The following is a 13,664-nucleotide window of genomic DNA, read 5'->3' as shown; positions in this document are numbered from 1 at the left end:
GGGGAGAGGCAAGAAGCTCAGCAGAGCCCCCAGGGACGTGGGAGATGTGGAAGGGTCCTGCTCCAGAGCCTTGAAAGGAGCACGAGCATCACTAGATGGTGCTGCAACCCTCTGCTACGGCACCCAGCCCTCTACAGCTGCGGCTCCGCTTGCGAAGGGCAGTGATCCCTCGGTTCGTTCCATCTGCTCGGCTGTGAGAAACACCAAGCCCTTAGCTGGGGCTGGACAAATCGGCTCCCTCAGTAGCCAGCCCTGTGCCTCGTAACATTTTCCCTGTTCTGACTAAATCCTTCAACAGCATAGCTGATTCACCAGCCACCTCCGTTTTGGATAATGTGTTGGATTATTAGCCCTCTAATAGCAAAATCTGTTTACAACTGGGGAAGCCTGGCTGTTGTCCTATAGCTTTGCCATCTCATTTGCTAAAAGAGCAAATTCAGCCGGGTAACAGCCCGATTAACTCACCCTTAATCAGGCTGACACCCGCAAACAGCAGCTTAGAGAAGTGACATATGACAGCAGGGGCTCCAGGGAGACAGAGTCGCTGATTCAGGCAAAGCGTGCAAGGTGCTAACCGCTGGGTTATTAACGATAATAAAGCACTGGGAAGAGCTGAGCACGCTGATGGGCAATGCGGTATTAACCCAGGTAGTGCCACAGCCTCTCGCCCAGGCAGGTAGGAATGATGCCTGCTCAGAAGCAAAGGTAAAGCTGTGATGGGGACCTAAGACCAGGGCCATCCAGCAAGGATGGATCATCTCCAACTGACCAAAAAGCCCTGCTTTCAGCAGGGAGCCAAATTTTGGACGCTGCCAACCCCACTCAGCTGCACCCACTGTGTCTCAGAGGTCCCAGAAAGCCAGGAATGAACAACTTGGCCACTATTTCAGCTGGTGTTGCTGACAGAAGCAGCACACACCTGGCTTGACAGCACTGCTTTTTCATCCTGGGATCCAGGGTCACACCTCAGGCTTTGCAAACAATTTCTGAATCAGTGGACTGTACCCTCTGGGACCCTTTTGGGGCTCCCAAACTGGAAAAGAAGGTGGGAGAAGGATTCATTTGAACTAAATTAACAGACTGTGAGCTGAAGCAGTGCAGGTAGGTGAACACAGCTCTTGCAGAGAAGCAGGGAGCGCTGTCAGAGGGGTCATGTCTGGGCAAGCACTACACATCCTGGGCACTTACATGCTATGCGGACGTACGCCCTGCGGCTCTTCGTGGTGCCTGCGGAGCTCCAGGCCACACACTGGCACCAGTAATCTTCTAAGCCGAAGAGCTCCTCCACCTGCTGCCGGGAGACCTCGATCTGCACCTCCCGCACCAGCATCCCTGAAAAGCGACAGAGGGATGGCATCAGCTCAGCAGGAGCACTTGGGAGAATGGAAACCGAAAGGGGCTGGTGGACACACAAAGCTCAAGGATAGAAGCAGCAGGCTGGAGGCATCTCGAAGGCATCTGGGTTTGGCACCTCTTCAAATCAGGGAGACTGTTCCCTCCAGAGGGTGACTTGGAGCTGAAGCCAAGGCAATGGCTCATGTAGAGGAGTCTTCTCTTTTTATTCTTCCCCAGTCTGGCTGGGCAGGACCAGGAGCTCTTGACCATTTCCACAGGCATCACTTCCCTCACCATCCCTCTTCCCTTGGCACCAACATCCCCATCCCTGACCAGACCCCTTCCCACCCCCCAGGGTTGAAGGATGCCTCCAAGGCTTTGCTGTGGGCAGAAACCATCTCTGTCAGCTGGCGTTTAAAGACAGATATAACAAGACAAATAAAAGATCTTAAGGAAATCATTCAACAATGATGATGCTTCATGCCCACTGACTCCAAAAAGGGTTACGTACCTCCAACAACCTCCCAATGCCCCCGTGAAGTCTGCCAGGACACCCTGGCTGTGGCAGGGGTGCAATGACAAAGGTGGCACCACCACTTCTAGGACACAGTCCCCTGGACCACAGGATGCTGAGGCTTGCCTGACACATCAGCCCCTTATGGCATGGCTGTTGCCAAGGGCAGGAGGGACTCGGGGCTTATTTTTCCTTATTTTAAGCAATACCTGCCCTTTTTTTGCAGCTTCTATTTACAAAAAGGCCTCAATTTCACGGTGATGGAGAGCTGCATGCTCCCCAGCTGTAATTTTGTTAGCTTGCTCCCAGTGCTGCGAGGAGCAATTACTGTCTCTCTGCCACCTTCCCGCAGAAGAGCTGACAAACACGCACCAAGGAAATACAATTTATTTTGCCACTATTAAGGGGAAAAATAAAAAGAAAAGGCATTTGGGCCAAGCACTTTTGGAAAACTCTGGGCATTTTAGAAGGACCCAGGACGGAGATGGCTTGAAACCATCTCATCTCTCTGGAAAACCTTGGTGGGGTGGGGGTTGAGCTGCCTTGAAAGTTAGGGAGCATTCCGCAAATGCCCTGCTATCCCTGTAACCCCTGAAAGCAAAAAAGACTACCCAAAACTGTAGACTCAGCTTATGGCTCACAGGAGTGACTATTTAAAGGGCTTGCAGGCATTCAAACACAGCCACTCTTACTGACTGTCCCTTCTCGCCCACCTGAATTATCCTCTCTGACTTGGCCTATTTTTGCTTTCTTCCGCATGAAATTGTTTGGATGAGACGCAGTCAGCGCATTACTGATCCCAGCTCATTCAACACACGTCATCTTAAAAGTTGTTTTGGTTTTTGGTGTTTTTTTTTTTTTAAAGGTCCCTTTTTCCAAGCTTTTAACTGAGGACACTTTAAAAGCTGCGAACAACTAACCATGCTAACCAATCGCTTTGTGGCCAGCTCTCCCCCGTGCCCTTTGTAGCAGCTTTCCCTACAAACGGCAGGCACTGTAAATGCAGATTTTTTTAGCACAGTAAACCATTTTGGTTCCAACTCCTTTTTTCTTAGGGTAGCTGCTGGGTATATAAGCACACACCGGCACAATTTTACATGCACGGCATCACCTCCACGCTGATGGTATTGTCGGCTTGTTCACTGATAGCAGCAATACCATGTTTGAAGCCTGGGTGAAGGTGGCGTGCACCATTTCCTCCCCAAATTGCTGGCACATGTTCTGCATCTGCAGACTGGGATCTGAGAGGGAGATGCTGGTCCAAAGCAAATGAGTCCCTCCTAAAACAGGGTAAGCTCCTGCTGCACAGATTTTCTGCTCCCTTTCTGCTGTATTTTCTCCAGCCTGTTTTGCTCAAGAGTTATGTGAGGCAAGTTATTTGGTAAGGGGGATTCACCTAAGAGGTGGAGCAAATAGTGGGGCCAAGTATACAGTGCTTTTTCCATGCTGCACATCACTAAGCCATGAAAATCCCTGCTGCAGGATTCTGGGACAATCCAGAGGAGAAATGAGTCCTAACAGCATTTAGACAAATTAAGAGGGTGGAAAATCCAGTTGGAGCTGGACTATACTACTAAGATATTGCCACCGGACGAGGGAGTCCCTAATCATGAACTGCAGAAAGCTGGGAGGGTAACAAAGCAGGGTCCATCATTCCCTCCTTGTCCCGGTTCAATGCTCTTCCCCCAAGCAACCACCATTGCCACACACACGGCAAATGAACCTTTGGCTTGACCCAGCGTGGCCATACGTTATAAATAAATTAATAACCCATCAGTGAAGGTTGCTTGGTCAGTAATCGGCAGTGACTTTGCCCTAGACTGCTGAGGATTTCAAATCTGGCCTCCATGAGAGCTGGGAGGTGGAGATGCACCCTGAAAAAGAGAAACAGTGCTGCCAGTCTGCCCGACAGCCTCAGGGAGAAGGGGGACAGCCTTCCTGCACGTTTTTCACCATCCTTCACAAAGAGATCCTTTGGAAGAAAACCACCTCAGGAATGGATGAAGCAACTTTAGGAGGAAAGACTCAAAAAGCTGCAGAGAAAAGAAATTATCTTCCCTTTGCAGAGCAGGTTCAGAGATGAACCCAAGCAAGGACTGGCTCAGGGCTAGCACTAGATGAAGAAACGAGGAGATGCCAGGGAAGAGCAAGGCTGTGGAAAAAAAATAATCATAGGGACCAGAGGAGACTCTGTAAAAATACTTGTGCTCCTCCAGGCTGACAAAGTCTCTCCTCTAAGCCCAGCCTGCCTTCTGGGGCCAACACTGCAGCAGTTCAAAAGGCCACCTTGGTTTAAAGCCCTCCGAAGATGAGGGATGCCACGTGCTCAGGGATTTGTAGAGAACAGACCTTACATGGGAAACGTGATTGATATATCCAAGCCTCACACCTTGTTCTCATGCCGGGATGTTTCAAAGTATGGGACAAGCAACTCTGCAGAGTCCAACCCCATGGAATAAGACACCTCCTAAAATGCCTAAACCACCTTTCTCACCGCCCACCGCCCCCTCCCTCCCCACAGACACACGTATTTCAGACAGACAGCAGCTGACTTGTCCTCCGAGGCAGGGAATAGTTCATCTGCCATTAAAAGGCATTTCAAATTCTACCTGCAAATGTTCTCACTATCCATTAAACATCTAATCCCTTTGTGAACCGGAGTAAGCTACCAGCCTTTGCCACCCCTCATGGCAGTGACTCCTACGTGTTGATTAGGCATTTTCTAAGGAAGAGTTTCCTTTTCATTAATCACTTTTAAACGTGCTGCCTTTCAAACCCCATTTAACAACCTTAAGTTCTGCAAAAGGGTAAGTGTGCAAAGCACACGTGCTGATCTCCCCAAGCTTCTATATGGTACGGTGACCCATACCATCATCGTGCCTTCATCAAAGGTCTGGAAAGGGGCAGCTCCTCTACCAAAATTCATTGATGATACGGAGAGACAAGCTGTGCATGGACCAAGGAGGTAGAAAACACACAAAAGCAACCTCATGAGATTGCAGTCACCTGGGAATGATAAAAATGAATCAGAGACCTGTTGGTCTACCTGGAGGAGAATCACCTCCAGCATCGATGTGCAAGAGAGAAAAAAGCAGGAGTGCCTGGAGAGAAGAGAGGGGAAGGGCAGGCAGGGGGATGCCAGGGTGGCTTTGCTCACCAGTGACCTCGTCCAGGCTCTCCTTGGTGACGTGGTCGTTCTGGTTGACCCACTCCCCGTTGCACTTGAAGTAGATCTGGGTGGCAGGGTTGGCACGGCAGATGAGCTCCACCGGCTTGTTCTTCACGATGTAGGCATCCTGTGGCTCCAGCAGAAAGTGAGGGAGGGTCTCCGCCGGAGCTGAGGGGAAGGAGTCGGGCAGCACATCGCTGTACTCCAGCCCTGCCAGGGGAGTGAGAGGGTTGGGAGTGCTCTTAGTCCCATTGCAGCAGGGATGTAACTCCTGCCTACATTGTTTCATCCCTCCTTCTCCTTCCCAGGACTGCCCTGCGTACAGTGGCGTCAACAGTTCTTGCTGAGGATGCTTGGAAAAGCAAAAGAGGGCTGGAGGCTCCCAAAAAACTATGAAAAGCAAATCTCTGCTAGCTAGAGAGCTGCTGTTGTGGAGCGCACCCTGTTTTCACCTGGGTACCAGCCCCCTCATCCATACCCTGAGCCCTGGCCAACCCCAAAACCTGGGCAATCCTGCGAGAGAACACCATGAGGAAAAAAATCCAAACAAGCCAAAGTCCAGGGATAGTGACAGGGACACAGAGAGGCTCCAGAGGGGCTGGTGTCACCCATGCCAAGCCTCCCTCCTGCAGCCATGAGGAATGCACAGGCATGCTCAGAGCAAAATGATGGCAGGGGTTGTGCTGGGAATGCTGACCACAACCCCAGCACAAATCTCACACATCCCCTCTTTGGTGGAGCCGTGTTTGGGATCTCACCCCCCACACCTCACACACACACACACACACACACACACACCCCATCAACTCTTGGATCTCAGCATCACACAGTATGGGGGGGACACCAGCAGCCTCGGCTGGTGCAGCCCCCAGGAACTTGCCATTTGCCCACCACAGGTGAGCGATTGGTTCCAGCCCAGCCACCTTCAGAGAACATCACCCAAATATGCCGCCAGGATTCACGCTATCCCACCCCAGAAACCAGACTGAGTCAGTGCCCTGGTGATCTCCATCTTCCTGCTTGTTTGTTTTCTAAAACAATCTAGATGAAAAAATAACCAGAAAAACTGATCATGTCTGCCCTGGCCAGGAAAAGAAAAGCCTTGAAAAGGGGCAAGCACCTCAGTGTTCACCCAGGGACATAATATCCTGGAAGAGAGAGAGCCTCGGGGTGCCTTGTGCCCAGCACCAGCTTGGGAAGATGCTGTGACCAACGCTGGGGGATCATCTGCAGCATCCAGCACAGGAAACCTGTTTCCAGCCATTTCTCCCGTTAAGATCAAACCCAAATATCACAGGACTGATAATAAACGACATACACAGCCTGGGATGCTACTGCTTAACCTGTTGTTTCTGGGCATCTCACTAGCAGTCAGGTCACATCATGAGGCTTTTCTTTACACCTAAAAGAGTTATGAGGCTTTCCTCCTCCTCTCTTCCCCCAGTGAGAGCTGTGATTCTCAGCTCCAGGCACCGCAGCGTGCAGGAAAACAGTAAATATCCCCAGCCCTGCGATAACATCTCCAGAGCTGGCAAGGAAGAAAGGAGCCCACTCCCTTAGTCACCCTTGGCAAGGAGCAGTGCTGCACGGAGAGAATCAGAGAATTCCAAGAGGTAAGGAGAAGAAGAAAAAAATAATCAGATGCATCAAGAAAACAACACGACCAAGCTGCCTCCCAAGCAAAAGTCAGTGAGGGAAAAAAACACACGAGGTCAGTCGTTTAAAATCCATTTAGGAAAATTGACTTTCCATTTCCATTTAACACAGCACTAAGGGAGAGCGGTAGGACATTTGTCATAATCCATTAACTGCTCTTTTGGAAACAATGAATTAAACTCCGGGCTAATTTCTCTCTTGCTCTGGCTGGCTCTTCCTCACCTCTCCACTGCTGGCCATTTCCTCCCCCATCTCATTTGCAGACCTGTAATTTTCCCAGGGCCACGTTGCGGACAGGGGGATGGAGGCGTGAGGAGGTGCAAGCCCCCCCCTCCCCGAACAGTCCCACACTTATCCCTGTGCTCACATCAGGTCACTGGTCCTGCTCCCCTGTCCTGCTGAGCAGCCTCTTACCTGTATCACAGCAGTAAATAACACTTTTTTTTCTTTTTCAATTTACTATTCAATTTTGTATCCACTGAGTTGTTGTTTTCTTGGTTGTTTGTTTTTCTTTTTTTTTTTTTAAACCACTTCAATGCCACAAATCTAAATTTGCTGGCAAAGGGGCTGGCAGGAGATAATCTAGCTGGCAACAGAGGCAGCCAGCAAAACTTCACTCATGGGCTCATGTGAAAATCTCTCCAAAATGATGCTCTCTGCATCCCTGCAGTGTGCAGCCTGTGAAGTCGGACCCGAGCTCAGCAGGTGGGAAAGGGCGCGGGTAGCGTGGGCTGCACAACACCCTCCAACAACCACTGGTGCAATGCCTGGGGTGCTCATCTGCCACCCATCCCCAGGACAGAGGTGGCTCCCCCCTGCCAGCTCTGTCCCAGGCCAGCCTCTGTCCCCGTCAGACACCACTGAGGGCAGTGGTAGAGATGGTATTTACTCCAAGATGTACTATCCCTGGCCATAATGTGGGCCTGAAACTCCTCATTAAGTTTTTCTGCATCTGTGCCAGCTGCTTTTTATTTCTTTTCTTTCTTCCTTTTTTCTGCGCTTCCCCCCCCCCCCCTCCCCTCCCCAGTCCAGGTCTAACACCCCAGGATACAAGTGAGGAGTCCTGCAGCCCAACCAGCACCATAAGGGTGACCCACAAAGACCCAACGCCCCTGAAGAAGGCAAGTTTTGGAAGGACCTTCCCTTACGGGGGTGACACCCCAAAGTGCAAGTGTCCCCTGACCCAAAACAGTGGGCAAGGAGAGGTCCTCCTCCAGCAGCCAACACTGAAGATGCATTTTCTCCCACCCCACCACCATTTTGGTGATGCTGTAAGAGATTCTGAGCCATCTGAGGGGATCTGGGAGTGGGGACAGGGTATCATGACCTGACAGGGACGAAAAACACAGATTTGTGACTCACCCATAATCATCTGCAGGAGGAGTCACTGTGGTCCCCCAGCACAGGGTGAGGGGCTGAACCACCACCAGTGGTACAGAAAATCCACCACCCTCCCACCACCGGGTCCCATCCAGCCCCTTGCGCCAAGACGGGACATGCCCAAATCCGTGCTGGGACTCTCAAGCTCAGCGCTTCAGGTTTCTTTTCCAAGGGGGCACAGTGACTTTGGGGACAAGGGTGGTGGAACAGGATTGATCAGCCCAGCCCCAGCCAGACTCCGGTATCTGCTTTCGCCTCCAGCATCTGCTTTCAGTGACTATAAAAACCTGCTCAGTTTAAGGTCTGAACCCCAAAAACCCAGACCTCTGAAGACAGGAGCATCCTGGCTGCTGGGGAAGTTTAAATCGTGCAAACTCACAACAGCTGAGAGTTTTATTTCTGGCCAAGAGACATCTGGGGCCAAGAAAGCAGCTCTAACAGGAGACAGGGGAAAAAATGATGGGCTTTTCGTGGCATACTCTTAACCAGGGCTGTGCCGCAGAGCCCCAACGCCACAACTCCCCCAGGCTCCTGTCTGCTCATGGATGGGAGCAAAGCAGGCGGAGGCTGATTTCTCCATCCAGAAACCAGCCCTGTGCAGTCAAAGTAAAGCATTTGCAGCTGGGCAGGCTGTTTGGCTCCAGCATGATATAGCCACTGGTATTTAAATGCACTGGGGAAGAATTAAGGCAGAGGAACAACAGGGACTGTGGATGAGAAAAGGGAGGAGAAGCATGCTGGGCACATTTATCATAAGCCATCAACCCAGCCTTTCATCCCCTATCCTGACACCCGGCCACCCGCCGCATGGGAAACCTCTTGCTCTGCTAACGATCATGGCAGGGCCCCCCCCAAATCCACATATAGTCGGTGGGGGGGAAAGCATGCCTGCTTGTGCTCTGTGGAGGAACGACTGCTGCTTTCAGCTGCCCTGATCATCCAGCAGCAATTGCAAAATATCAAAAAAACCCCCAGCCCCTTCCCAATGGTGCAACACCATCAGCTCCATGTGGTCCTTCCTCCCTAGGACAGGAGGGTAAATAGCTGCAGCACAGCCAGGATGAGGTGCTGTCAGTGCCAGGATTAAAAAAGTGGAGGATGGAGAGCCTGGGAAATGCTTTGGTCTGCTCTGGTGTAATAAGGACATCGATAAATGGCCCTGTAAAGGCAGGAGAGGGTATCCTCTGCTAGGACAACCCCTCCCTGCAATGGTCTTGCATAACACTACTATAATAATAATATTATGGTTGTATTGCATATGTAAGAAACCCTGCAAGAAGCAGGACTCTGGCTTTTCCAGGCTAGGCAGCCAACCTCAGGCTGGGGGTATGCACTGGGACATTCAGACAGTGTTAATGCCAGCGAAGACCTTTTGTCAGCAGGAGGGTTCACAGGGGTGCTTGCAAGGAGCTGGCCATAAGCATCACCCTGGCGAAGGGATGCTTTAACCCACATGTGCCCAGGGGTCTCTTCTGCTTTGCCCAATGCTGCTCTGATCCCACCTGAGGTGACAATTCGGCCCATGGGCTCCAGGAGCAGCACACGAAAGAGACAGTTTTGCATGCGAAGCCAGGGAAGGACCCCTGCACAGCCGGGATTTCCAGTACTGCAATCAGACAAGCAATAAAACTCTCAGCAGCGACAAACTAATAAATATTTGAGTGTGCTGCACTGACTGTAATCATCATTTCCCTGGCAGACATCTACAGGGGTTTCCCATCTGCCGGCTTCCCCCTTTCCCGCTGGAGGTGGCTGCCGGCTTCCCAGCTCCCTTTTGGGATATTTTATTTTTTTTTTTAAATCCCAGGCTGTTGCCATCCCACAGTCTCACACTACTTGGAGCACGCAGTCAGGTGCTGTGACACGAAGTGCTATGGGACAGGCTAGAGCAGCAACTTCAGCACTGATCCGTATTTTCGGGGAGGAGAGGCAAGGAAGGGGGCAGCTCGGGGCTCGAGCCATAGGACTAAACCCTGAAGCCCCAAGGATGATCCGTGGTAGGAGCAGCGGGATGGAAAACGGCGGAGGGGAACAGGCACCCATGCCTGCCTTCCTCCCCAGCCTCCTCTCCCCTGTCCCTCATCACACATTTTAATCTGATGAGGCTGAGCTGGATTATCGGCAGCATCTGTTCCCTGGGGGGTGACTTGCAGATGTTTGCAGCCAGCGTTTGCAGCTTGGTGGAAGATCAGTGACCCCAACCAACGACTCAGCCCCACCAGCCTGCACTGGGAGCAACACTGGAGCCAGGGCTGAGCATTAACAACCCCTACAATACCCCAAACACACAGCACAAGGAATGATCAGCCCAGAAAGCAATTCCTCTTGCAGCAATGGCCAAGCAAACCTCTGCAGGAAAGCGTTAAAATCCTCTCTTCTGCAATTGTTATCCCTCCAAATATTTGGAAGATTACAGGAGCATTAGCAGCAGCCAGCTAGGTGCCCATCACCCACAGCCACGCATCCCTCCCCTCAGCACCGGGCAGGCAGGAATGCGATGTAAGGATTAAGCAGGGATGCCTGGGTTTCTCCACCTGGGTTTCTCCAACTAAATCTCAGTGTCGGTGGGCACTTAACCCCTTCTGCCTCCACATCCCCCCATTCACACCTATGTTGGGGCAAGCACAGTTTTGGGCAAGGGCCTGAGAGGCAACAGTTAAACTCATTCCCAACTGCCCGGTGGGTAGAAATCCTCTGGTAGAAGGAGGGAAAAAAAAAAAAAGTAACAGCTTATCTCCAGTGCCGGAGGAGAGCTGCCTGTGTTCCCAATCCCCCAGCGGGGATGGGGACAGCTCTGGCTCCACACACCAGGCTGGTGGGGATGCTCCAGCCACTGGCTTGCCTAGAGGATGTGTCTGAAAGGCTGGAGTGGGGCTTTCCCCCCACTCCAAATCCCCTCTCCTATTGCCTCCAGGGGAAATGTAAAAACAGACTCATGTAGGGATTAGCACTGTTGCCATTGAAGCTCCAGCAAATTCCAATGCTGGAGCTTCAGCATCGGCATGGCTCACTCCCATGCCAGAATACCTGCCGGACTGAGAACACCCCTGATACAAGCCCTGAAGGCATTCCCACCCTAGCAAGGGTCATCACGTGGGATGTAGTCCTCATCCCACCACATTTCAGTTCATCCCCTGAGCTCAGAGAACAGGCCTGCCCTGTTCCCAAGGGCTTCCTACCGCAGAGTGCCGCCTTGGGATAATTACAGGTCCAGCAGTAAAACATAGTACAGCTTTTCCTCCTAAAGGCACCCTGACGCATCCTCTCTCCCCAAAACATTATCCTTTCTTCCCAGAGCATCCCATTCTCCTCCCTGCTCTGCTCTCCATCGCACAAATCCCGCACACCAGCATGGTCCTGCAACATGAAGCACCCCAACATGGGGCTCCACTGCTGAGGAGATGTTGGCAGCTAGTGGCATCTTCAAAGACAAATCCTCCATGAGGCTGGGCAGTGCCATGCAAAGCCACAGCCCACTGCCCCTTCTCTGCGGACATGTCGCATGGCATGCAAAGCGGGGAGAAAGGAGGATGACCCAAAATAAAGGCTGTCATTGAGGATGGGTTTGGAAGATTTGAAGCCACTTGGCACCAAGTGGAGCTCTCTCCCTGCTGCCTCCTTACACAGAGCCCACAAATTCTTGTGCCTTTGAAACACTCTGAATTGTTAAGAGCAGGTTTAGACACAAGCAGGGAAGCGCTGATGAAAGTGAGACGCAGGGAATGTAACAGGCCCTTGGCACTGCCGTCCCCGAGGGCTGCAGCTTGCTGATGTAACCCCCCGGCCTCATTAACTCAGCATGGCGCTCATTAACCTTTCCGAGGGGATGGGATGGGACAGTCCCAAGCTGCCTGCAGAGGCCAAAAAACTGAGCATGGAGCCTTCAGGGGTAGCAATGAGAAATGCGGGTACCTGGCATCTCATCACCAGCCTAGAGCAAGGCTGGATTTTGAGGTCAAAAAGCTGTGGGAATGTCCAGCCACTGGTATCCTCATGGGGTGGCATCTGACACCTCCCTCAAGCACATGCAATAGTAACTCAGCTGAGGCTGGACCAAAAATACACAGCACTCAATACGTTGCCATGTTCAACCCTCCCTACCAGCACTGTGCTGGGGTCTGCAAGAAGGTGTTGCTCCACCTTGGGGTCATGCATTTATAGGGTCTTCCTCTCTGCCCTCCAAAGAAGTGGAGTCCACCCGTCCTGCTCCCACCAGCTGGGAAAGCACCTGCGAGCCTGGCTGCATGGGCTGCATTTGGGGAAACCCCCTCATATGGAGCAGCACAGACAGACCGACATGCTGCTGCCACGGCCCCTTGTCCCCCTCCACGCAACACAACAGAGCCTCCCTACTCTCACCAATCTTCTATTCATAACTAAATTTGGAAAGAACCGCTTAACCTTTTCTGCCACACATCTCTGCCTGACAAACACACTTATTTTCCCCCACTGACTGCCCTCTCCCAGGGGTTTCACAGTCCCTTTGCATCTCCTTCCTGCCAAAGTGGCATCACCCCCCAGGGTAAATCCAGCCTCGAGTGAGCCCAGTCCCTCCATCCCATCACCTCCAGCTGATCGAGGACCCCACTCAGCCTGGGACAGACAGACAACCAGGACAGACAGACAATTTCTAGCAGTTGGGTGAGCAGTTTTCCCTGCCTGGCAGCAGGCAAACATTATAATTAGAGAACATTCCTCCCCAGCGTGGGTAATGAGGGGGTGTACCCAGCCAGCCCTAATTACACCCTTGGAAAAAAATAAGCAGATTCCTCTACCAGCCAAATGAAAAGCCTGCAGCTGGCCTCCCTCACTGCACACCTTTATTAAACCAGGACTGGACAGGGAGGGGGAAAAAGAGACCAGAAAGCAAAGGCTGTGCTGAGAAAAAGGTGAGAAGAAGGAGTTGGGCAGCATCAAGGATGTTTTTGCATGCAACAGCCTTATTGATCAAAAACCACTTCACCTGACCAAAATAAAACAAATAATCTCTTTAGCTAAATCCCCAGGTCATGCTTTTGCAAAGCAACCTAAAAGAAAAACCTAAAAGCAGGGTGCCCTCACATGGGGCATCCCACCAGAGCACCCCTGTGCTACTGCAAGCCACGGCTAAGAGGATCCAACCCAAATCCCAACCACCACCATCTCCAGAGAAGAAACACCCAGGCTCTGGCAGCAACTTCCCCTGCTGGGAGTTCGGAGGAGAGAGATTTATCTTGTTGATTATGCATTATGCTGGAGTATTTATGGAGCCACTACTCTTTTGTTTATCTTTATGATTATGATAATCAAAGGCGAAGCCTCCTGAGAAGTGTAAACAGCTGAGATCCCTTATGGTACAAACCTCTTCATTTTTCATTATATAGATTTATAACATGATGCAGGCAGATTGGAGTAAATTGTTCGTTATTTCAAGTTTTAACAGAGCAGAGCTGTGAGCCTCGGTGAATCCCCGTAAATACCCACAGAAAAGAGGATGAATTTAAAAAAAAGAAAGAAAGAAAGAAAGAAAAAGAAAGAAAGAAAAGAGGAGGAATTATGTAGCAAATCCTTGTTACGCTCTATTGTGCTCATTTCTTTTGTGCTATTTTACACATTTCCTTCAGGGAAGCA

The 13,664-nt window shown here is 51.2% G+C and overlaps 2 protein-coding genes across 4 annotated transcripts in view; both read right to left on the bottom strand.

Annotated features, from left to right (window-relative positions):
• SLC29A3 (solute carrier family 29 member 3) overlaps nucleotides 1-13,664 on the bottom strand; it is a 174,511-nt gene that overhangs the window by 27,643 nt on the left and 133,204 nt on the right. The window lies entirely within an intron of this gene.
• UNC5B (unc-5 netrin receptor B) overlaps nucleotides 1-13,664 on the bottom strand; it is a 57,666-nt gene that overhangs the window by 12,155 nt on the left and 31,847 nt on the right. For all 3 annotated transcript variants that reach the window (XM_055720368.1, XM_055720366.1, XM_055720367.1), the window contains exons 2-3: nucleotides 5,007-5,228; nucleotides 1,189-1,332 (exon numbers count right to left, since the gene is read on the bottom strand). In XM_055720368.1, coding sequence (XP_055576343.1) covers nucleotides 1,189-1,330 — 142 coding nt within the window. In that variant the 5' untranslated portion in view covers nucleotides 1,331-1,332; nucleotides 5,007-5,228. The remainder of the gene's footprint in view (nucleotides 1-1,188; nucleotides 1,333-5,006; nucleotides 5,229-13,664) is intronic.

Source organism: Falco cherrug, chromosome 9 (genome assembly GCF_023634085.1).
Source record: "Falco cherrug isolate bFalChe1 chromosome 9, bFalChe1.pri, whole genome shotgun sequence".
Lineage (NCBI taxonomy): Eukaryota > Metazoa > Chordata > Aves > Falconiformes > Falconidae > Falco > Falco cherrug.
The sequence above is the reverse complement of the archived record's forward strand: the minus strand, read 5'-3'. Positions and strand labels throughout refer to the sequence as shown.